Genomic DNA, 25,221 nt, shown 5'->3' with positions numbered 1-25,221 from the left:
AGCTTGGAGCCTGGAGCCTGCTTTGGATTCTCTGTCTCCCTCTCTCTCTCAGACCCTCCCCTGCTCATGCTCTGTCTCTCTCTGTCTCAAAAATAAACAAACATTAAAAAAAATTTAAAAACAACAACAATTAGCAGTATTTACTAAAGCTGTGACTCACTCCTGAGTATATACTCAAGAGAAATGAGTACATATATCCACCAAAAACATGTTTAGGAATGTTCATAGAAACTTTATTCAGATTAAATTAAAATTAAAACAACTCTAATTTTCATCAAAAGAGAATGGATAAGTTGTATATTTATAATACGGATGACAACATAACAATGGAAAATAACTGTGCCATACAATAAAATGGCTTAGTCAATTAGACAACATATTGAACAAACAAACCCATATACAGAAGAGTATATAGTATGATTGCTTTTTTTTTTTTTTTTTTTTTTTGATATGGGTAGATTGGTGGATAGACAGAGTCCTAAACTACCTGTAAACATATAAGTATATACTTATGTTAAGGACGGAAGAGTAGTTCCTTTGCCAGGGTAGAAAGTGGGAGGCAGGAGGCAACCTTTTAGGGTGCTGGAGGATGGCAAGCAATGGGAAGCATGAGAAAGAATGCCCAGTGCAGTATTATTTCTCAACTGGAAATAACTCAGATGGCCCTCAGTGGTAGACTGGGTAGATATATTAAACTATGTGATATTTGTAAGTACAATACAACATGCGGCAATGAACTATTCCTGTAAGCAATAACATGAGTAAATCTCACAATCTGAGTGAAAGAAAAGCCATTTGTAAAACAGTTGAAAAAGACTATGATTCTGTTCAGATGAAGTTCAAAAATAGGCAAAATTAGCTTTTGAAGTAAATTGGTTACCTTTTCAGAGGACAGAAGGGAATAGAGATTGAAAGGAGGAAGGGTAGGGGCACTTGTGGTATGGCCATGCTCTTGACCTATGAGGTAACAGTATCAGCATTTGCTTTGTGGTTTCACATTTTGCTCTATATTTACATTCTGTGCATACCTGAAAGGTCTATAGCTACTAAGTGAGTTGCAACATTTATATGTATTTTCCTGTAAAAAAAAATAAATAGCCTCTTGACAAAAATGAAAAAATAATTTTTTAATATACTACTTTTGCATTATACACTGATTTTTCCATATTAGAAAATTTTCCCTATGTAAAGTTTAAGTTTTTTTCTTTTTAATATTTAAAAAGGCATACTTTCAAACTGAGACGCATCCATAATCTAAGCTTTCTGATCTTTTGCTGCTTTGGTAGCAATTTATCAATGGTAAGCATGCTTTTAATTTTTAATTTTTAGTTCTTTTTAAAAACACATATCTTTGGGGAAAATAAAGAACTTGTGATTCCTTATCAGGTGACAGGCAAGCTCATTAGTAAAATTTGACTCCTTCCTTTTTTAGATACTTTATTTGCAGCAGTTTAGTTATTGATACCCATTTTCTGGTTTGGCATTCATATTTGTACATCTGAAGCTTATTATCTTTGCAATTTTCAATGAGAATCCTATCTATTAATCTTTTTTCTTCTAGTATTCACTGAAAATACTTATCTCTAAGTAAAATTTCTTGTTGAGTAAAACATTCTCTCTATATTTTGTTCAAATAGGAGATTTTGTATTAATGTACTTGTCCATATTGTTTCTTTTTTTCTAGAGAAAATCCCTTCATGAAAACAAATTGAAGAGACTGCAGGAGAAAGTAGAAATCTTAGAGGCAAAGAGAGAAGAATTAGAAACAGAAAACCAGGTGTTAAATAGGTACTGTGTTTGTATAAATACATATCCCATGTAGTGACTTTAATATTATAAAGCTTTGATTCTGAGTATAATGCACTTTGTTTTCTTTCAAACTATATGTCTAGGGGTGCCCAGGTGGCTCAGTTGGTTAAGCATCCGACTCTTGTTTTTTTTTTGTTTTTTTTTTTTTTTGAACATGTAACTAATTGTTATTTTATTTGCAATTCCCTAGAGTAACAATGTTGGGCTTTTTTTTTTTTTTTTTTTTTAATGATTAAGTTAGCTAATATGCAGTGTGTATACAGTGTAGTCTTCTTGGCTTTGGGAGTAGATTCCCATGATTCATCACTTACAACACCCAGTGCTCATCCTAACAAGTACCCTCCTCAATGCCCATCTTCCGTTTTCCTTGGCCTCCCCCCTCAACTCCCCACCCCCATCAACCCTCAGTTTGTTTGTTCTCTGTATTTAAGAAACTCTTATGGTTTGCCTCCCTCTCTGTTTGTAACTTATTTTTCCTTCCCTTCCCCTATGGTGTTAAGTTTCTAAAATTCCACATATGAGTGAAAACATAGGATGTCTGTCTTTCTCTGACTGACTTATTACACTTAGCATAATACCTTCCAGTTCCATCCATGTTGTTGCAAGTGGCAAGATTTCATTATATTTCATCACCGAGTAGTATTCCATTATATATACATACCATGTGTTCTTTATCCATTCATCAGTTGATGGACATTTGAGCTCTTTCCATAATTTGGCTATTGTTGAAAGTGCTGCTGTAAACATTAGGGTACATGTGCACGTATGAATCAGCAGTCCTTTATCCTTTGTATAAATTCTTAGTAGTGCTATTGCTGGGTCGTTAGGGTAATGCTATTTTTAATCTTTGGAGGAACCTCCACACTATTTTCTAGAGCGGCTGTACCAGTTTGCATTCCCACCAATAGTGCAAGAGGGTTACCCTCTTGGTTTTGGCTCAGGTCATGATTTCATGGTTCGTGGGTTCAAGCCTCTCATCGGGCTCCATGCTGACAGCACACAGGGCCTAATTGGGATTCTCTCTCCCTCTCTCTCTGCCTTTACCCTGCTCACATACACTCTCTCTCTCTCTCTCTCTCTCTCTCTAAATAAAGAAAATATATATGTTTAAAAGAATTCTTTTTCTTTTTTAATGTTTATTCTTGAGAGAGAGAGAGAGAGAGAGAGAGAGGGAGACAGACATAGAATAAGTAGGGGAGGGGCAGAGCGAGAGAGGGACACAGAATCTGAAGCAGGCTCTGGGTTCTGAGCTGTCAGCACAGAGCCTGATGCAGAGCTTGAACCCACAAGCCGTGAGATCATGACCTGAGCTGAAGTCGGGCGCTTAACCAACTGAGCCACTCAAGCGCCCCACATTTAAAAGAATTCTAAAACTTTTTGTTATATTCCTAGTTCATTATCCTTGTTATTCATTTATTTATTTTTTTCTGGCTGAATATCCCTTCAAACCAAAACACATGCCAGGCATTTTGTTATGGTTGGGACTCATAGGAAAGGTCACTGGCTTTGGTAGCCAGGAGTGGTGTGAGTTCTTAATACTGAAACAAGATAGTTGCAACATTGCATAGTTCCCAAATGTGGCTAGAACTGTGAATCAAGATTTTTGATTTTTTGGTGTGAAAACATATTGAGCCTAAATTCTGGATTTTCATTTACGTTACAAACATAGCTAATAATCTGCATAATTAGCGTTTTTTAAACAGAGACAATTTACCTTATTGACTCAGTAGTAGTGGCATTGTAGGGCCTATTTGAAGTTAATAAAAACTTTTTGGGGTGCCTGGGTGGCTCAGTCGGTTAAGTGTCTGACTCTTGGTTTTGGCTCAGGTCATGATCTCACAGTTTGTGGGATTGAGCCCTGTGTTGGGCTTTGCACCAACAGTGCCTAACGTGCTTGGGATTCTCTCTCTTCCTCCCTCTGCCTCTCTCCCAAAATAAGTAAATAAACTTTAAAAATAAATAAATAAATAAATAAATAAATAAATAAATAAATAAAAATTTTACAAGTTCAGCTAATTTTAGTGGTAGCCTTTCAGCATTTAGAAAGTGTCAGACTTCTCTGTAATGGAAATTGGCTGTTGATGTTTTATAATGTGCACTGGACATTCTTCAGTGTAATTATTACCAAATGGGAACAGTTGTTTTTTTAGAACACCTGAAGTTTATAGACTGTGGAGTTCATGCCAATTTCATAATACTGTGTTCCAAAGTAAGAAGCCACCAAATTCATTCTAAAACAAAATTCAATTTGCTACGTCTTCTATAACCATTAATTTTGAAATATTATCAATTCAAGATTGGGTGAGTATGGCACAGATCATCTAGACTTTTGAGTGGTTTTGAAGACTATATTTTATTACTGATGTGGTTGATGGTCAGAAAATTCATGTCCAAAAAGGTGATGATATGTAAAGGCCTGAAAAGTTACCTTTTTTATCCAAATAGTTTTCCCTAAAGTGGGTAGCTTCATCCCTGTCATTAGCAACGGTTTTAAAAATTAGGTTGAACAATATGAAATTTCATATATTTGACCATATTTTACCTATAAAAACGGCAATGTCCTAAGATTCAACGTAGTATTTTCTCTATTCCTATTTGATTCCTTCTGTAAAATAAGGCACACTTTCAGGATTCATGGGTTGGGGGAGTGGAGTGCAAGTGAAAGTAAAAGTATCAAAAGATTTTTAATCTTTGATTAATTGGCAAGTAAAACTTTAAAATGAATTGATAGCCTGCAATGCCAACAGTTATACATGTGATTAAGATGTCATGTTTCTGTTTACTTTTCTAGATAAATAGAATTTTATGTATGTATTATATACAGATAAATCTTAGAATTTTGAAGTCCTTTTCTTCCAATTTAAAATTATATTCTGTGAATCATCCTGTTTTTCAATACAGTATAACTGTATTAAAGAACAGAAACACTTTTTTTCTTTTTTAAGACAAAATGTTCCATTTGAAGAATATACAAGGCTTCAAAAAAGACTAAAGGACATACAGAGAAGACATAATGAATTTCGAAGTTTAATTTTGGTTCCTAACATACCTCCAACAGCATCCATCAATCCTTTTAGTGTTCAGTCATCAGCCATGGTTCCAGGCATGGACTTGTCGTTTCCTCCTCATATGCAGGTATGAGCATTTATGTTACAGAAAAAAAGTCACTAACATTTCTGTTAATTTTTACTTGTTTAAATTCAGAGTTAAACATTCATATCTTTCTTTACCATAGAAATTAGTGGGAGAAACAAAGTGGATTTGAATCTATTCTATCCTTTAGTGATGTTGCTAGAAGTGAAATCTACTGGGCAACTGAAAAGAAAAAACTTAATCCATGGGTCTTTGACTCACTCAACTACTACTAAGCATTTACTAATACTCCGCACTATGCATTTTCCATATGATATTTTATTTAATCCTAATGGAAAATACTTTGAGGGAAGGGTGTTATGATTCCCAATTTATAGATAAGGAAGCCGAGTCAGAGGGGAAGTGACTTACCTAAGGTCATAGGTAATAAGTGACAGAGTTGACTATCAAATATAAATCTGATTCCAAATTCTGGGCTCGTTCTACTGTATCAGGTCCTTGAGATAGTGAAGGAATCAAATTGATTGGATGGTTTTCAAAAGATTAACTGTTAATAAGTAATTATATTTTATAATATTGTAAGCACCAAAGATTTTAGTCACTGAGTTGAATCTCAGACCAAGTGCTTTATTTATAATGAATTGCTATTAAACTCCAGCCTTGTTAGAAAGTAGGCAAGTGAGTATGCCTGGGCCCTGAATTGGTATTCTTCTAATTTACTCCCTGGTGAGTTTTACACCTAGATAGGAGAACAGACTTTGTGTTTTGCTTAAGGCTAGAGCCTGAGGTGGGAGAGAAACAAGGACTAGTTAGTAGTCTAGCCCATACTGCTGTGTTCTTAGATTGCTGAAATGGTTATCCTTTCCTTGCCAGATCTTCTAGGGCCTGAGTAAAAGAGGCACCGAGGCTGTTGCCTAACAGTTCTTTTTCCAGCTATTTTTCTGTTTTTTTTGTTTTGTTTTGTTTGTTTTTCATTTTTGGTGCTTTTAAGGAGGAACAGCATCAAAGGGAACTCTCTCTACTTCGCAAAAGACTAGAAGAACTAGAAACAACACAAAGGAAGCAACTAGAGGAACTTGGATCTCCTGGGGAATGATGTTCATGGAAAAAAGATCAAAAGGGATGAAATCACTGTGACTCAATAAAGCTTGAAGTTTTAACGTATGTGGCATTTAGATACTGTATTCCTGTTTGCCAGAACATTTGTGCCTCAAGAAAAGGTACCAGCTACATGATACATTGCATCAGTGTCAGGACTTTAGGATTATACCCAGGATAAGTGAAACATTAAAACCCCTTCAGAGATGTTTAGAATATTTATTGACAACTCTTTTGAGAATGTTAGAAAAGAAAAAAAAAAATTAGAGAATCAAGTTGTTAAATTATTTTATTAATTTCACTTGTTGAATTTTTTTTTTTTTTGGCATTTTACCTGGAATATGCCCATGTTTGATTCCTTCTGCCACTTTGAGATGCTTGGCAGTAACGGGCAGTAAACATTCTGCAGTTTACCATATACAAGAGGTCTAAACCTCGGTCTTGAAAAAAAAGAAAAAAGTTTAAAGGCAGCATTAAAAAACAAAACTTCGGGACGCCTTGGTGGCTCTGTCAGTTAAGCGTCCAACTCTTGATTTCAGCTTGGGTCGTGATCTCACTGTTAGTGAGTTCGAGCTCTTCATTGGGCTCTGTAGTAACAGTGTGGAGCCCGCTTGGGATTCTCTCTCTCAAAATAAATAACTTTTAAAAAAAAAAAACAAAAACGTTAAGACGTGTAAATATACAATGCTACCATTCTAAAAGCTGTGTGCATATAATTAAAGAACTTAATAAATATTTTTCTACATTGTCTTTTAATTTTGAGCATACACTCGGTATTTAGCAATGTAGAAAAATCTCAATGTTATTTTCTATTCTAACTGAAAACCACAAAGTACAAATAATTAAATCCTATGATTTAATTTGTTGTGTAAAACAAGGGCCATTCATTGTAAAACTTGAACCCACTGGGGTCCCTTAGCAGTAGTGTTGCCTCCTACTGTTTGGGATCTAACCGAATTATTACAAATGTCTTATCTCTGTGCATCCCTAACCTCTTTTTAAGGAAGTCTGCTGCAATAACTTCACATCAGCAAGGCAAAGCTCAAATCCTCCAAACTAAGTGGAATGTTCATTATCTGGAAGTCTTTAGGATCAAAGGTCCAGGTAGATAGTGGAGGAGCAGTGCCTAATACCATGTCAAAGAAACTGGAGTCAGTTGCTGCATTACAGAACCGCTTATTCCCAGACGCAGTGGCACCTTGTTGCTGAAAAGTAATTTCCATGGGGCCACTTAGAATTTAAAAAATCTATTATAACTAGAACATTTGAAGGAAAACAGAAACAGGCCACCTTTACATCAAAATGTTTATTTTTGGATATAGACATTTAAAACATTCATCTCCAAGTACAGCTTCAATCAGGTATACAATAAGAAATAGACTTTAAATCCCTAATACGGAAAAGGTAACAGAATTAATTTTTAAATGCTGCTGTAGACACTAGTGTTAGAAAAAAAAGTTTATAAATGAATTGTTTGCACCAAAAAAATATGCAAAGAAACTTGAAAATAGAAATTGTTTGCCATTTGTTTCTCTGGTTGCTGTTTAATGTAGACCCAGTGACTGATTGTCTTCAGCACACATCTAATTTGGCCATTTACTGTATTTGGCTAATGTGATCCAAGATGTGGTCTAGATCGTGCTTTTCACTGGAGGATTGACAAACACGCTACATACGTTAGTGAATCTTCACACCACCTCAGTGAGGTAGGTTAGAAATATTATACAGAAATTGAGGCACAAAGAGGTAAGTGACTTGCCCAAAGTTCCCAGCAGCATAGCCCCTGGAAGAGGAGGTAAGGCTCCACACGGGACTCTTGTGCCAGAGAGCTGGACAGGGACACCCTCACGTAGCATTTACTAAACACGTAGATAAAGCTGTAGCTGATCCTTTTCATAGCATTTCTGTACCCTAAAGAAGGGGAAGTCTTTTGGGCAACTCTCCTACCCTTGGCTCTCAACTGTCCTCCTGTTATTCTCTTACGAACGCCTTCACATCAAGACTGAGGCAGCCTCACGCGGGGAGCAGACCTCTCACCTTGATACTTGTAAGTAACCTATTTGGTAGTATTTTTGAGGTGTGTCTATTGGACCGACAATGGTCAAAAGTGATGGGATTGGGAAGGTACCTATCAGGGCAGTGACTGCTTATTTGATCAGTTTGTTGAGGTATCACCTCTTACTCTTTGCCAGATATTGAGGAGCAACAAGAATTTCATTTTCAAAGACAAATTCACATTCAACTCCTGATATCCCATACAGTGTTGGTAAATGATTTTAAGGACTATATGATGAGTGTTTTATTTGCTACTTGAAAAAATGTCTTTCCTTAATCTGGGATTTGGAGCACCAAGGGTAAAAGGTGCCACAAGGAAAGTTGAGAGTTGCCAATCACATTTTTTACTTTTAATAGGAAAACACAGTGGTATTAAAATTGGTCATGAGCAGCAAAAATTCAGGAATAAAAAATCAGCAATAAAAAGACTACGGTAGAACTGGACAGGGAGTTCTTTAAAAAGAAAGGCATGAGTAAAATGAGTATTTTGAATTCTTTCTCTTGTGAGGAATACTTTCAAAAAGTACATAGTAAGACTAAGATACCAAGTTGTATACTAATATTTTTCAGGCCTTGGGCCTCAAATATATATATTCATATATAATACTCCAGTGTGAACAGCAATTTCATGAAATGTAAAATTTTTTTTGTTTTTTTTTATATCACACACAAGTATTTATAACCACAGGGTTCACCAGAAATCTAAAGCAAGGAGACACTAAGTACAGAAACGTAGGATTAGGGGAGTGAGTTACTCTTCTACAGATAGTTTTGATCCAAGGTTTTAGACAGAAATAATGTTTGTTTGTTTACAATAGCCAACATGTCCACTATCAAATACATTTAGTATGAAAAAATGAAAAAAAAGGGAACATACATCAGGACAAAGTGAGTAAAATGCTGTTGCATTTAAATAAAGCCTCCTCACTCTCCTTGCTTTAGAGCTCCTTAGTGAAACGGAGGTGAGTCTGATGGAGTGCAGTCCATGACCACTGAAAAACACGAGCCCTTTCAACAATGTTGCAACACTGTCAGTTTTTGGTTTAAAAACACACACACGCTCACGAATGCTAAGTGTACACACTACCAAATTCTGCGGTCAGCTTTTCCAAGAACTACTGGGGAAAGTTTCAATGCTGCAAATCCTCGAGGTTGCCCTAACACCTCCACCTTGTTTCCAAATGACTCAGTTCACATTTCCTTTTGATCATTGGCAGTGTCCCCTTTCTGCAGAGGTGCAGTGTAGTCACAAGTGCTACATAACTGTAGTTTTCAAACAAAACCACTTACATCATTGTGCTTAAGTGGAGACTGTAGTTACAATACTGACACTTGCTTACTGGCCCTGTATTCTCTGTAAACAAGGAGGCTGTTTGCAACAACCACTTCAACTCTATTTACAGAAAGGTTCCTACGGTATATGCACAGGCACAAGGTTGGTATGCTTTCTAAAAGCTGTGCATGTGCCTCCGTCTCTAAAAGACAGTGCTCAAAGTGGAACCTATGTGCAAACTTTAAAAAGTAACGACACAGAGTAGCTCAAGTAGCCATTTTGCTCCCAAGTCGTCTGAAGAATTTTGCCAGATTAAGCCAGTCCCCAGAGTGCTTACATCCACTTGCATTTCTTCTTTTCATCAAATAAGACTTTTACATGCAAGAGTTGTTTCTGAGCTTCTTCCAGCCCTCGTTCTCTTTCTAGTTTATTTAGAATCTGTTGACAATTAGAACAGTTATTTTAGATATTGTGATCTTAGCATTAGATTTCCATTTTTTGGGTTTTTTTTTTTTTTTTGCATTCCTGATGCCGTGAGTGGTAAAAATCTGTATGAAACAGATGCCAACATTTTCTTCGATCATTTACATACTCACTTTGCAAGTTGTTTTGCTAAGTCATTATCACAGGATCAACAACACTTTGGCTTAAAATAGAAGCTAGCAAGAAATACCAACTATTTGCTTACAAATATGGGGCCAGACTTCCAAGGCCCTGGTTTATGCATTATGTCACAGCCATTCCAAGCACAGCAAGCATTCTGGGCAGCCAACATGCAGGCAAGTATTTCTTCTTAAATGCAGCAGGCAGGGGCATCCTGGTCAGAGTTGAATATTTCCCTCCCCTCCCCTCCCCTCCTGGGCAGTGTAGTGCCTCCTCTCCCCTCCTCCCCTCCCCAGTGCTTCCCTTCTAACCCCTGGCCCCTGGAAAGAGGGATGCTTATCATGTTTAAGGAACTCATTGCCTCTACCCTACCTTAGCGCTTCACTTGATCTTCAAGTAGCAAATGGAATTGGTGAGCTATTCTCACCAGTGACATGGATAGCCTGTCCCAGCATGACTGAGTGGGGGGGAATCAGGGAAGGGGGAATTAACATATATTTGGAAACAGCGCATCTGATGACTGTGTCTGTGTGAATTCCCAAAGAAAAAAATCCAGATTAAGGAGAATTAATCATAAAGGAGAATGGTTTATTGAAATAGTTGCTTAAGTTAGAAATATGTTATACTTTCATATACCTGTTGAACACAGAATCTAGGCAATTTAACAAGCTTAGCTTTCATTTTAGCAGATTACAATCAAGCATAAGCTGGCCCTATTTAATAGGACCACTACTTACTCATCAAAGTTATATTGAGTCAGTGTGGCTATAGACCCCATGAACTCAAATGTAAATTCAGGCTGGTCCAAAGGCGGGCAGCATGATAAAACCGTAAGGGGACAGCCACGTGCAGGGTCTGGCTTGGTGCCAGGATCCCCCATCTCAGACAGGCTCCCTGGCTTCCCTTTCTGGCCATTAGGGATGCCAGAGCTGTCCTGAGACCGGTAGAATGCTTTACAACCAAATCCTGGCGACTGATTCATATCAGTTTTTTGAAATGTTATTTAAAATCTTACCTCATCAAAATATTTTACGATGTATTTGTAAATTTCTGTCAAGGCCACTTCTTCATTAAATTCATTTTCATGTTTCTTAAAGAAAGAAAGCCTTGTTGAGAGATTCTGAAATGACTTTTCAAGACAGAAGTAACAAATGTTATCTTATTTCTACTTTCTAGCAATACCTTAGATTCCTGAGTTAAGAATTCTTCCATTTCCGAAGATGACAATGGAGGCAAATCCCTGATTGCTTTGTAATAAGATTTTACTTCCTCTTTGTAGGTTGGGATATCCTTGGCATAGAGAAGTTTATTAGTTGGTGCTTCCTACGAAAACAAAAACAAGCATCCATGGCCAGGAGTAAAACACCATGGGGAATTTATAATAGTAACAATGTAGCTGAACCTCCAGCACTATCACGACCTCCTAGTAACAAAGCTTTTTCATGCAGTGGGCCTTCATCAGTGTTGTTGATTGAATGACTGACTGCTATCCAGATAGTTCTGGTGAGTCACTGTTCTTTTCAGGCGAATTAAATGCTAATATATTCTGCCTTCCTCTCATAAAAGAGCTAAAATTATTATTTTTGCATGATTTTGAGTTACTGTAACAACGGAACTTATTTCAGTCATAGTTCATTACTAATGGTTGTAAAAAGCCTGAATTAAAACATTTGCTCTCATCTTCACCCACCAGTGAATTTTGGCATTTATAAAAGACTTGATTGTAGGTCTGATTGAGCCCTTTATGTAACAATGAAAGTGGTAAGTAGTTGGCAGTGGTGGATTTTTCTGCTTACCCCTTTTATTAGATTATAAAGATCTTCTAGCATTCTCAAGGAAGTACATGGTCATTAGTGCTGGGGGCCCTGATGTCTGACTTCACAAAAGTTCCCTGTCAGTTTGAGTGTTTTTATGTAATAGCTGTAATATAAAAAATTGAGGGAAAAGTTTAAAAATTCCTACTCAGGGAAGATAGCTGAGTTAATGATAGGGCTAATGTCCCAGTACATTTTTAAATGTATTGAGGGCATGAATAGCCATATCAATGGCTGAATCATTTTGAAGGATGCTGACACTGAGATATTACAGAGATTTTTTTGTACTTTTCAAGTTTAAGTGAAACCCACAAATCCTGTGATCATTCATTCAGTAAATGTATTTAGCTAGGCACTGTGGCAGGCACTGAATGTAAAGAGTCAAAGACGACCAGTACCTGCCCTTAAGAAGCTTCTAATCTACTTGGGAAGACAAACTTAACACAGTGCTTACTGTGATACCAGTAATTAGTAGCAGAGTATAAAGAAAAGCGCTGTGGAGTTGGACAAATCAGGGATCATCACCAAGACTTGTGGCCTCCCAGAACTGATGTTCTGATTTCCTCATCTATAAAATGAGGGTAATAATAGCTACCACGAACATAGTAATCACAAGAACCACATAAGGTATAGTTCAGCTAGTCAGTTAACCATTTTTTACTGTGAATAAATTAAGCATTTTAGTGTCTTCCAGTGTGTTTTTGTTGCATTGGTCAAATGAAGAAAGGGCATGGGAAATGGAGCTGGAAAGTTCACAAAGCAGGTATATTTAGACTGATCATAGGCTCCTGTAGTTTTTGGTACACATTAAGAAGTCAGGTTTGTTGAAGGAATGAATGAATAAGTAGGGTGTTACTAGAAGAGAGGGGTTATGAGACAGGAAAGGGATACGAAAACACGTTCATGGTAAGTTTGGGAAAGGTAAAGCTGTAGCGTAGAAGGTATATGGAATTTGCAAGAAAATGAGGCGGCCAGAAAAGAGACCTGAAGCCCAGTTAGGAAGGGCCGTGTGGTACTGGGAAGATTTCACCTGGCAGGTAATGGGAAGTATTTATAATTTTTAAGCAGGAGACAGACAAGATCAGATTTAAGCTTTAGATAATCTGAGACACAGTGAAAACAAAAAGACAGCACAGGCAAGGAGACCAGTTCCGAGGCAGTTATATGGGTGGAGAGGGGCTGAAGGGATAGGGCCAAAGAATGAGAAGAAAGACATTTTGGAGATGGCAGTGGGCAGTAACCACTTAGGGGAAGGGAGGAAGAAGAAGGCGTTGAAGATAATGGGAAGGAGTTTACCTTGAGAGACCAGGCGATGCTAGGAAGACAAAAGTAAAGACAGGTGTGTTTTGCAGAAATCGTGGTGAGGGTGAGTTTAGATTCAGACTAGGAAGCTGAGGCACCTGTGAAACATCAACCACCTTTTGCCCCAGGCACTCTCTCAAATTCCATATACCAAGGAGACACTGCTCAGCACTGAAAGACTGCCTGAAATCCATTCGGTACAGATACTGCTCAGTTTAATACATTTGGAGTGCTCGAATAAGACCAAAACATCCCTTTCAGAGTTTGCTCTGTATTTTTATCTTTCTTTGCTTTCCTGAGGCTTTTTTTCAGCAAAGAAAACCGTAGGAAAAACAATATTGATGTTTTGATTATGAATTGACAAACTGGTGGTGGTAGACATCTCAGGCAAGATTTTCTTACCCATGAGCAATTTGTTATATTCAAATAGACTCTTAGGTGTACAGCTGATCCTTGAACAACATGGTGTTGAACTATGTGGGTCGGCTCTTACTCTACGTGGAGTTTTTTCAATATAGTACAGAACTGTAAATATGTCTTCTCTTACAATTTCCTGAACGTTTCTTTTCTCTAGTTTATTTAAGAATACAGTATATAGCACATATTACATGTACAAAATACATGTTATTTTGACTTTCTATTAGTAGTAAGGCTTCCAGTCCACAGTAGGCTATTAATAGTTAAGTCTTGGGGAAGCCAAAAGTTACAGATAATTTGTAAGTACATGGAGGGTTGGCACCCATAATCCTCCATTATTCAAGGATCAGCTGTATTCAGATGGGATTAATTTAGCTAAGCAAATTTCTGTAGTTTCACTTTGGGTTTATAGTTTATAATTTGTGGTAAAGGTATTTACAGGCACAGTTTTGCAGTAGAAAGGGGATAATAGTCTATTTTGGTATTCATTAAAAAAAAAAACTAGATTAAAAGTAAATGGGACAGCTTTTAAAGAGAAGCAGATCTTCAGTGACTACCATGGACTATTTCTTTTTAGCTGCTGTGGTTCAGACCAATTGTTTAGAAGAAAGAATGCTTCAGACTCACAGGATGACATGTTAAGAGATACTAAAACCAGGCCTTACCTTCCCGAGTTGCTGCTCTGTGAGAGAAAATGCGTCCATGAAGGCCTGGGCAATCACAGATAAACAGCCGTCTATGTGTGGTGTCTTCTTAATGTCAAAGACAAACTGAGGGTTCTTCAGGATGTTTACCCAGAAGCGAAGAGGAAGGCTGTTCCGAGAGAGAAATCTCTTTTCAAGTATAGCCCTTCGTAGGAGGCGGATGCTCTGTTTATCACAGTTTGCATACGGACGTTTTTGCCCTTGTTATTGAAGTATGCAAGTCTGCTTTGCCAAATATACCAAGCAACAGATGGCAGCACCACTCAGAACAAGAAAGGGTTAACCTGACAAGCGCCACTGAAGGGAGGACTAGAACGGGAGAAATTCAAAGGTGGCCATTGACGAGAATTTTCTCCCGATAGTTCTAGATTATAGCAGGCGACGGTTGCCCATGAAAACGTTTCATCACGTGTCTGGAACCTGACCTCTTCTCACCCCCTCTAAGTGCCACACCCTGGCCTAAGCCGCCTGCATTATTAGCCCCCAGCTCTCAGTTGTCCCACAACTATCAGCAATCTTAACACAGAGTCAGATCAGGTCTCTCCTCTGCTCAGAACCCTCTGTGCTCTCCATCCCCCTCGGGATAAAGCCCCTGCGTGATCTGGGCCTGGGTCCTCATCTGTTACTCTTCACCTTTTTCATTCCAACCCACCGTGGGCCTCTTGGCTGGTCTTCATGCATCCCAGGCAAGGCTGCACCTCAGGACTTCTGCCATCTTCCGGAAAGTGCCTTTAGCCAGACAGTCTCAAGGTGTATGCCCTCACCTCTTTTAAGACCTGACTCAAATGTCATCATCTCCTTGAGGCCTTCTCTGACCACTGTCCTGTTACTCTCTATCCTTCTTTTCTGCTTTGTCCACTGTACTAACCTTCTAATATACTACTAATTTACCTATTTATCATCTCTTCCACCCATTAGAATGCAAGCTCTCTGAGAACAGGGATTTTTGTTCAGTTTACTGTTACATCTCCCGCACCTAACAGTGCTTGGCATATAGTAGGTACTCAGATACTTGAATATGAACTTGGGAATCATTCAGAGTCCTTCCATTATCTCAACTCTGGCCTAGCAAATTACCTCCATCATAAGGATGCTGGGCCTCTCCTCAGCTCTACTGTCCTGGCTACTGCCCCTGCTCAGATGCCACCCTCTTCACAGCAAAAAGGGGAGCCTACAGCAGCAGCACCTGGGATTCAGAGGCTAGAGCACAGGATGGGAGGGAGCCAGGGTAGATGCTGGGACAGACCCGGATTCAATGGGAGAAGATGAGACCCAGAGCTCTGGCACTTCAGCTTGTAATACTTCCTTAAAATGGTCTGTGGACCCTCAGTGTTCGGGAGGGCTTGCGATTGTGCCGGAAAGTTCTATCATGTCTTAACACCGAGTCTTACTCAGTTCATACACAGAACATTTCAAATAGAGGTAATGAGCTGTTTCTTTACTGAGGAGAAATTTAGAACAAACCTGGATGCCTTACCAGGCAACCAGGTAAAACGTTAGAAAACAAAACAGTCCTTTGGCTAATTATCATGATATCTGAGTACTGCACTTGCTCAAATAAAAGCAGAAATGTCTATGTAGAATCAGAATTCAGACAGTTTGGTAACTGCAAAGGGATTGAGTATTCTCTAATGGAAAATTATATAATAAAACCACAAAATACTAATTTCTCATCTTTTGCCGGTCAGGTTAACATTCCTTACAAGGTCTTTTTCATGCGTTAAAGATAAGGTTTGTTTATGTTATCCTAAAGAATAGGATCACAGCATAGGAAGGGTTTTGTTCTTGTTAAAAATAGTAACAGAGGACGAATCTGCTTTGACATGATAGCTTACCAAGCCAAAAGATTCTGATCTAGGGATAATGAATCCTTCTGTAACTATCCATGCCCTCCTTTTGGTTAAGATTCTGTCCCAGATTCTTGAAAACAGTCAGTAATCACATACTGTTTGTTCCCACCTGTTTGTTTTCCAAATATGTACGACATCAGGATCTGTGATTTTTTTGCTTTCAGCCTGGGCATCCAAAAAGTCAAAAAAGTATTTTATAGCAAATGGGGCCCTGCTGTTGGGTAAACTCCAAATGCTTCTAAAAAGTTTTTCAAGCACAGAATGAATTGCCACCTGAAAGAGAGCATCAGACGTGGGAGATTTAAAAAATAGGGTAGCAGTTTTGAATACAATAGAAAATGAAATGCCAGTTCAGAGAAAATGATGTACAAAACAGAAAAAAAACCTGAAGAGAAAATATGTAAAATTATCAAATGAGGCCAACACTCCATGTGGGTCAAGCATCCTGAAAATCCATGCCCAGGTTTAGGTTTAGTCAACAATGAGGGTATCGTAGAAGTCTCCAGCAGTTGAAATGTCAGTTGTAGGGCTACGTGCATAGATCAAGAAGCCAGGGATGTTTAGCTCTTATTAGTTATGTTCAGCCTAGAAAAACTCAATGTTGCTCAGTTCCCAGAATTGTTCCTGTTGCATGTATTTCCATCAGAGGTTTTTATTCTCTACTTTCCAAAGCATCTGAGTGTTTTACAAAAGACAAATAGGCAGATCTCTGTGGGACAGATGAGAAAATCAAGAGGCTCTGGCTGTCCTTTAGTCACTAAACAAATTTACTGAGCTCTCAGCATACCCTCTGCTATAATCTGAAGAAGCATGCCCATCAGGAGACCAGGGCCAGGTGTAGATAATAGCATTTATATTGCTAGTCATTTCAGGGGGAAAAAAAAGGATCACCACAGACTTCTGTTAATCTCACTAAAAGCCAGATAAAGTAAAATTTGCTTCTGATTTGGTATTCCAACAGCTTTCACATCTGACACTTTTACATGTGAACAGAATTCTTAACTTTAAAGTGGAAAAATAAAAAAAGATTTAGTAGGTTTGCCGTCACTGACCCCACCCTTCATTTTATTTGCAATTCAAAGGGAGTTTTATTGCTCCTCTATAAGAACAAATAAAAACGAATAATTACACCATGAACCTAAAAAAACAACAATAGTGAAATGGTGGGTAAAGGACTGGGAACAATATTAAATCCCTGATTGAAGATACTACAGCCAAAATTTGTAAAGTGCCATTATCTTTGCAGTTTCTAAAAAGAAGAGGAGGGTAGGAAGTGTTTACCATTTAAACTTTCATTTTGCTTTGCTAGAAGGCACAAGGGATTTGTAACATTTTCACACTTCAGTGGAAATTAAGTCAAACACATCATATACCCCCAAGGTAGCCATAAAAGCACTCCCAGAACAGTTAAGTGTACCTTGGTCGACAGCAGCTTTGTCAGATACATTTCTTTTACTTTGAACTTGTGCTTCCCTCGATGTCTCTTTCCTTGCACATCTTGGAATGCTTCCGAATCTGGTAAAATCTAAAGGGAAGACAGACTAGAAGCGTTACCCAAGGAGACCGTTCATGCTACAGAAGGCATCCAGTTCAGCGGCAAGCACAAGAAAGACTGAACTCACCAAATGGCAGTGGTCTTCTGAGTATTCCACATCTGAATGCCAGAGAAAGGGGGAGAAAACAGTCTATTAAAAAAACAACCACGGGCTAATTGGCCTTCTCATAAAATGCCCCATTTGTGCTATAAACAGAAGAGGTTACTTGAGCTCTTCACAGCTATTTTTTTTTTTTTTTTTACCCTGTTGCATCTTAAGATCTTAACAACGTGAAGAACAAACGGGCCAGGGAGTAGGAAGCAGGTTCCCTATTCCTGGAAGTATTAAAACAGGCTGAATGATCCTTCGTTGGGTGAGTGGGAGAAGTTCAAGCCCCACTCATGAACAAATGTACCTGGGGGCATCTACTGAGTGCCAGGGGCTCCTGGGCAAAAGGCAATCTTAACACAGACCTAGTTACCCCCCCACCCCAGTGGAATTTACATCCTAGCCAATGAGAGACTTCATACTATTAATTATACAATTATTTAACTACAACTGTGATAAGGCTCCTGAAGAAGTATATGCTAAGAAAGTAACTGACAAAGGCCGGCCCTACTCTGGGAGGTCTTTCAGGGGAAGGGGTGTTGGAGCTGAACCTAAATGAATGACTAGTTAGCCAGGCAAATGGAAGAAGGGGAATGGGTGCAAAGACCCTAAGGTGGAAGGAACGTGACCCCTCCTGGGATCTGAAAGAAGGGCAATAAGTTGGGAGTTTATAGAGCAAGTGTGACAGTGACACAGGGTGAGGACAGTCCTGAAAGAAATGTGGTAGTAAAGGGAATGGTAAATGGAAAAGAAGGATCAAGGGACTAGGTTTTTTGTTTTGAAGATGAAGGAGACTAGAATACCTTGAAACACTAACAAAAGCTGTAGTAAGTGGGGAGGTATAGAAAATTTAGGTGAGAGAAGATTGTCTGTGGTGTAAGAATGCTTGGAAGGTTGGAAATGATGGGATTGAAGACACAGGTGAGAGACTGGCCTTGGATAAGAGGAAGGAAATCCTGGAATGCTGGTGGGGGTGGGAAGGAGCACAGGAAGAAATGGGCAGATGCAGGTAGGGTGGTAGGTTTGGTGCTAGATGTTGATGGAGTTCTGATTCCTGTTTTCTCTGTGACGTACAGGATCAAGTCTGCTGCTGATAGAGCCATGTAGGTCAGAGCTTTGAGGAGAGAAGGCAGAATTCTGGAGAACACAGAGTGAGTTACCTAGAGAAATTTAGTGGGTGTAGGCTGCATTGAGGGTCCCAGTCATGTTGGGCACCATGAAATTATAGTGACTCCAAGCTATGCTGTTGTGTACCTTCCTCCAGTGGCTGCCTGGATATAGGTTTAGGAAAGGCTAGTATTGGGTTCATCCAGGGCTGGGACATGACAGAGAGGGTAGTAAATAGGGGACAGGGACAGGAGAAGGTGAAGGGTTAGGAGGAGAGTGATCAAAATAATGGCTCTCAGCTGAACTGGACAGGGAAGAAACAGAGACGTTGACTGCCTTGAGGTCCCATGAAGAGATCCAAATGTGAGATCCCTGATCTTTGAAGCTTAAAATACAAAGTTCTGCTTTTTTATAACACAAGGACACCAATTCCCTATGCCAGAATGGCAGCCACCCTCTGCAAGATGGCTTCTCTCACTAAATAGCCAGATCTAATGATGGACTGTGAGGTTCCCCACAGGGGTTTCCTACAACCTACCAAATTATCCTTTCTATTTAATTGGGGGCCCTGCATTCTCTGTTTGTACTGACCAGGTATTGGGACCTATGAGGCCGCTCCTAGTATTGAATCTAGGAATCAGGAAGCCTCCCCTCCAGTTAATATGTGTGAAAAGTGCTGTTGGTGAGGCCCAGAAACTTTCCAAGGGCTGGGGACAGAGTGTCTTAGCTGGGGTATCCTTTCTCTGGAGACAAACCTAGACTGGGATTTAGGGAATTTCTCAAGGCACCGTCACAATGCCTTCCTTTCCTGAGACCATCAAGGAGGTGGGTAGAGAGTTTAGAGGCTAGCCCATTGACTTTCCCATAAAAGCTCCCCATTTAGTTTGCCTCACTCCGCTTTCTGGGAATTTTGCAGCTGCTATCGCAAGGAGATTTGGATTTCTAAGTGGATTATCTTGTTTGTTCAGTGCTTGCAGGGCTGTGTGATTATCTACCGGCTTCCCTCTCAGTTTGCCAGAGGGGTCTTCTCTGTTAGCCCCCATCCTACTGAGGAGTTGGAACAGAGTGAGGAAGGCTGAGATTCTGCCCTGAGTTCAGGGCTGTCAAGAGGCAGCAGCTTCCTTTCTGCTGGGCAGTCCGGCCAACTGCTATTTACTGGTTCCTGTCCTCTTTTTTGCAAAGCTCACGTTCTTAGGAATAGAAACAGATCAAAATGGCTTTTCTCCAGTTTCAGAGAATTACATAGAAACAACTCAATCTCACTTTTGTGACAAAACATCTGAAAGAGGCAAAAAACAATACTTTATATAAAAGTGGGTGAGAACAAAAGGTTAACATTATATCGGTTACCTGTAGTAAAATTTGCTATCTTCTTAAAGACTTTTATAGTGGATCCATTTGATATCTGAAAGCAAAGATAAAAAATATATGAGTTTATTTAATACATTTCTCAACTTCATCCAGGAATTAGATGGCTGGCTGGATCTTGGCATTGTCTCATTTATTAAATATTTATCAAGAACTTCTATGTGCTGGAAGTTGGAGCTATAATGGTGATGAAGACACTGTCTCTGCCCTCAAGGAGCTCACAGTCCTGTGAAGGACATAGACAAGGCAGTGAGATGCAGTGAGGCTGGAAGAGGGGGGGCCAACACACCATAGGGCTAATGGGAGGTGGGCCAGCCCGGGCAGAGGGGAAGACAAGGCTGTGTTAGGAAGTATCCCAGCGTCTCAGAGGTCAAAAGAGGCTTGGGCCACTATGTTTTTGAGGTTCCTACTGTATTCAGAAATGCTGAAACAGGTGTTCAAAGCTGTGTTAACTAGAGCTGGTGTTTACCGTATCACAGAGCAATTTCACATCCGGGTATATATCCAACAGAAATAAGTGCATATCCTGATAGCAAACTATATGCGATTGCCCCATACTGGAAACAACCACACATCATCAATGAATAAATAATTTGGGGTATGTCCATACAACAGAATATAAAGCAGTGAAAAATGAGCAAATTACTGCTCCACGCTGCATGGGTAAACCTCACAGTGGTAAGGTGCAAAGAAGCCCAACACAGAGGAATACATACTATGTGATTCCAATCACGTAAAGCTAAAACAAACACAAAAACAGTCAAACTATGATGTTAGATGTTTGGACAAGAGAGCGGGGTTAGTGATTGGGAGGGGCCTGGAGGGGGCTTCTGAGGTACCCATAATGCTCTCTCTCTTGACCTGAGTCGTAGTTACAGGGTGTGCTCACTTTCTGATAATTCATCCACTAGTACACTTATGATTTGTTCTCTTTTCTGCAGGAATATCGTATTTTTAAAAAGCTTGCAAAATCATAAAAATTGCATATACTTTTAAATAAAAACTTTACAATTAAGTATAACTTATAGGAAAGCACTTCACATTCACTAATATTAAGTATACAGCTTAATAAATGTTAAGTATACACCTGTGTAACCACTACTCACGTGAGGATAAAAATTGTATTTCAAGGTCCTACGAAGTACCCGTTATCCCCTCCCAGTCAATAACCACCCCATCCTCAGCCAGAGATAACCACTATTCTGACTTCCATCTGTTCTTGAACATCATATAAATGGAATTATATAGTACAGCTAACCCTTGAACAACATGGGGGTTAGGGGTACCCGCCCCCTGCACAGTTGAAACTCCACATATAACCTTTGATTCCCCCAAAACTTAACTGCCTACTGTTGACAGGAAGCCTTACCAATAAGTCAATTAATACATATCTTGTATGTTGTATGTATTACATACTGTATCCTTATAAGGCTAGAGAAAAAAGTATTAAAATCGTAAGAGAAGATACACTGACAGCACTGTACTGTATTTACTGGAAAATATCTGCATGTAAGTGGGCCTGCACCATTCAAACCTGCATTGTTCAAGGGTCAACTACGAGTGTGTGTGTGTGTGTGTGTGTGTGTGTGTGTGTGTGTATAGATCTGGCTTCCTGGGGTCATCTTAAGGTCTGTGATGTGTGTCCACACTGTTGCAGCTACAAGCAATTCAGTCGTTTTAAAATGACTTTGTATTATTGTGTGAATATATTACAAAAAACTGCCATACACTAAAGACAGAAGTATTGACATGCTACAACATGAACCTCAAAAACATTATACTAGATGAAAGCCAGCCACAAAAGACCACATGTTGTATGATCCCATTTAGATAAAATGTCCAGAACAGATTTATGCACACAGAAAGTAGATTACTAGCTGCCTAAAGCAGGGGTCAGAAGAATGAGGAGTGACTGCTAATGAATTCAAGGTTTCTTTTGGGGGTGATGAAAATGTTCTAAAATTAGATTGTGGTGATGACTACACAACTCTGCAAATGCACCAAAAACCATTGCATTGTACATTTTAAAAGGTGACCTTTATGGTATATAAATTATATCTCAATAGAGCTGCTAAAAAATTGCCACAGATTTTAAATGTACACAATTTGACAAATAAATGCCTTTACCACACTGACACACTACTGCAAGGCCCGCGCATACCCTCTTTTGTCTATCAAGTCAGGAGTTCTCACCTGAGGCCTTTCGGGACTATGGAAGCCAAGGCCGGATGGCCCTCCAGCGCGGCACTCCCCCACGACCGACTGGGGGAAGAAGCGCCCTTGAGGCTAAGGGGACTAGGTGCTAAGAAGCAGTGGGCAGGCCTCACTTCTTGTGAGGAGTAAATTATTCTGAGAGGCTAGTCCACAAAAATGTAAGACAAAGGAACCTTGAAGAGAGGCAAGTCAAGGATACACAAATCCTTGCCTTCATTCTGGGACTATGGAGGGAGGATTAACCCTGTCTTTTCGGAACATGGTCAGCTGAGTGCTTTTTCCCTCCACTCTGAAGTCCTCAGTCTGGTCTGAATTCTAATACTACTTTGGACCTAGCCTTCCTCCATTTGGAAAAAAGTAGAAACCTAGAATTTCTCTTCTGGCCTGCTGCGCATTGGTTATCAGAGTGTACAACCCTGCTTAGAAAGCGCCAAAGGATTAAGGTCTAATCTTCAGGTTGCACCCACAGAGGAGGGAACACGGGGCGAGAGCCAGCCCTGCAGAGGCCCTGAGTACAGCCGTCCAGCCAGCTGTGTCTAGCCAGCTGCTAAGTTTAGACCAGAGGCCTCCAACTGCTGGTGTTCACATCTTGCAGGGAGGGGGAACGCTGGGCAGAGGCTGGCTGGGCCGTCAGGTCTCTGAAAAGTGTCTCCAGCTTGGACTCTTATTGAATTCTTCGACTCTGCTGTTATTACCAAACCTCCTCCTCTTTCCCCTTGAGCCATTCATTGTTTTCTGGCTGCTTTTTCCATTCTCCTCCACATTTGATGCAATTAAAGCAAACACTCTGTGCAGGCACCCTCTTAGCAACACTCAGACACCAAGTTTATGAGAATGTTTGAACATAGTTCTAAAATTCCTCCCCACGAAGAGCTGGATATGCTCTGTTTCTAAGCCAATAAATATCTTTTTATAAAAGGAAGCTGGTGATTCATTCTGGGTAATTGTCAAAGAATGAATCCCAAATGGATCCTGTTGAGTGTTGAGCCAATACTCCACTACCGTCAGACGCTTTGTTTTGCTAAACGTGAGCACCCTTACCCTATAATCACAAACACCACGGATGGGCTTTCCGATAAGCAGCCCTGCCAAAGGTTCAAATGTCTTTTCAAGAGCTGGCAAGGACTCACTGCTGGCACTGTGCTCAGGCATTAAGATAGCGCACACACAGCTTGTACCACGGAAATTTTATTCTGAAATGATCTCCCGAGAGCAAGTGTAAAAGCATTTTATTAGTGGTTGAGTTGTGTGTGTGTCTGAGCATGTGTGTGTGAGTGTATTTCTAACTTTCACAGCTGCTCTGGGGCTGGAACATTTCCCCCCACGTGACACTTTAACACCATCGTAAGACAGAAACTAGTTCACTTACAGATGTTTGGTGGGGGGATAAGGTTTCCATTTTCTATTTTGCACAAGTCAGCTGCTGCTGAGTTAAGGACAGAAATGCCGTTTTGAAAAGTGCCACAGAATCTAAAGTGTTAAAAATATGATACTGTTTGTTCCATCTGAGGAGCTCCAAATGCTTTCCTGAGAGTGACTCATTAATCCTCCTGTACTCCTGTGAGGCAGGGAGCGGCCTCTGGGCCCCTACTTTAGGAATGAAAACCAAATTAAATCAAAGAAAGATTAATGTCACTAGATGGATCTGCAGCGGGAATGTTTCTCCAGCCCAGAGCAGAACTGGTAGCGCACGGCAATTTCAAATTAAATTCCTCCCAGTCTCACAGTGCTCCAGGATTCAATGAGACAAGAAGGCGATACCCCTTCGATGATGACTGGCCCATGTTGGAACAAGGTAGAGAAAACCGTAGACTCCTCCATTATCAGAATTAGGAATTGTGACCGCACAAGGCTAAACGGACTCAGGTCGACAATTTAAAATCACTCCTGAAATCAGCAGGAGGTACACATCCTCCAAATCACGTGCAAGCCAAGGTAGGACTTCTCTGTGGCAAAACCCTATCCTTGTGGCATGAGTTGAAGAAAATTCCGTAAGGATAGATTTTCTAGATATAGAAGATTGAATTTATATTTAGTCTTACAAAACCGCCATTTTTTATGGGTAAAAATGGTCAAATGTTGGTAATTTCATATTGCTTAGTCTAAGAGGAAAGCTGGAATTTCAGCCTAAGAATTGTATGGAAAATTATGAAATATTGTGATACTTTTTTTCTTAAACTGAAAACACAGTAATCAATACACATCACCACATGGAAACCCTTACTGGTATCCCTCATTCCTAAAATGGTATTATGTGAAAGCAGAACTCTATTCAACCAGCGTTGTCCCCACAACCACTCATCAATTTTGCTTTCCCCACCTACCCCCTTAGCTCTTCCCACTGACACCCCAAGGCTGGAGGCAGATAATAAAGGAATCCTGTTTCTCGGGGCCAGAGGGATAACCTTGCTCAGTCCATTAGCAAAGGAAGTTCAGTGTTCATTGGCGTGTTTGGAAGGGGCCCCATCAGAACACTCCCAACACACATATCAAATCATACATGTGGTTCTGGACACCCAGGACAGAGCTCTAAAGGATGCCTCCAACTAGTTAAAATGCCAGTAGGGCTCTTGCGTCTTCCTTGGGTACTTGGAATTCAGCCTGGGCCAGTAGCAAACTCTCTCTGAGGACTGTCAGAACCAGACCTCGTCCTCTAGGAGCCAGTTTGCTCTCTAAAAGTGTGCCTGAAATTGGGAACCTTAAGCACTCCCCTGCTTTTGTTGGGCTGGGGTGGTGAGCTCTTGGATGCCTACAAGAGGCCTCCTATCTGAAGAAGGCAATTGTTGTCATCTTCAAGGAACACTGGCCTTAAATTATGTTGAAGTAGAATTAAAAATAAGGATTTTGATAAACTCACAGACATGAGATTCA

At 39.8% G+C, this 25,221-nt stretch overlaps 2 protein-coding genes across 12 annotated transcripts in view; one reads left to right on the top strand and one right to left on the bottom strand.

Moving 5' to 3' along the window:
• Positions 1–6,066, top strand: part of CEP83 (centrosomal protein 83) — a 215,810-nt gene extending 209,744 nt beyond the window's left edge. For all 11 annotated transcript variants that reach the window (XM_053226613.1, XM_053226615.1, XM_027071100.2 and 8 more), the window contains 3 exons: positions 1,685–1,788; positions 4,755–4,944; positions 5,894–6,066. In XM_053226613.1, coding sequence (XP_053082588.1) covers positions 1,685–1,788; positions 4,755–4,944; positions 5,894–5,998 — 399 coding nt within the window. In that variant the 3' untranslated portion in view covers positions 5,999–6,066. The remainder of the gene's footprint in view (positions 1–1,684; positions 1,789–4,754; positions 4,945–5,893) is intronic.
• Positions 6,067–8,855: 2,789 nt separating this feature from the next.
• PLXNC1 (plexin C1) overlaps positions 8,856–25,221 on the bottom strand; it is a 147,405-nt gene continuing 131,039 nt past the window's right edge. Inside the window, exons 24-31 of the mRNA XM_027071096.2 lie at positions 20,119–20,173; positions 17,641–17,672; positions 17,436–17,543; positions 16,128–16,291; positions 14,130–14,277; positions 11,114–11,254; positions 10,947–11,021; positions 8,856–9,766 (exon numbers count right to left, since the gene is read on the bottom strand). Of these exons, the coding sequence (XP_026926897.1) occupies positions 9,662–9,766; positions 10,947–11,021; positions 11,114–11,254; positions 14,130–14,277; positions 16,128–16,291; positions 17,436–17,543; positions 17,641–17,672; positions 20,119–20,173 (828 nt within the window). The 3' untranslated portion in view covers positions 8,856–9,661. The remainder of the gene's footprint in view (positions 9,767–10,946; positions 11,022–11,113; positions 11,255–14,129; positions 14,278–16,127; positions 16,292–17,435; positions 17,544–17,640; positions 17,673–20,118; positions 20,174–25,221) is intronic.

The sequence above is a fragment of the Acinonyx jubatus genome, chromosome B4 (genome assembly GCF_027475565.1).
Source record: "Acinonyx jubatus isolate Ajub_Pintada_27869175 chromosome B4, VMU_Ajub_asm_v1.0, whole genome shotgun sequence".
NCBI lineage: Eukaryota > Metazoa > Chordata > Mammalia > Carnivora > Felidae > Acinonyx > Acinonyx jubatus.
This window is presented reverse-complemented; position numbering and strand designations above follow the sequence as displayed.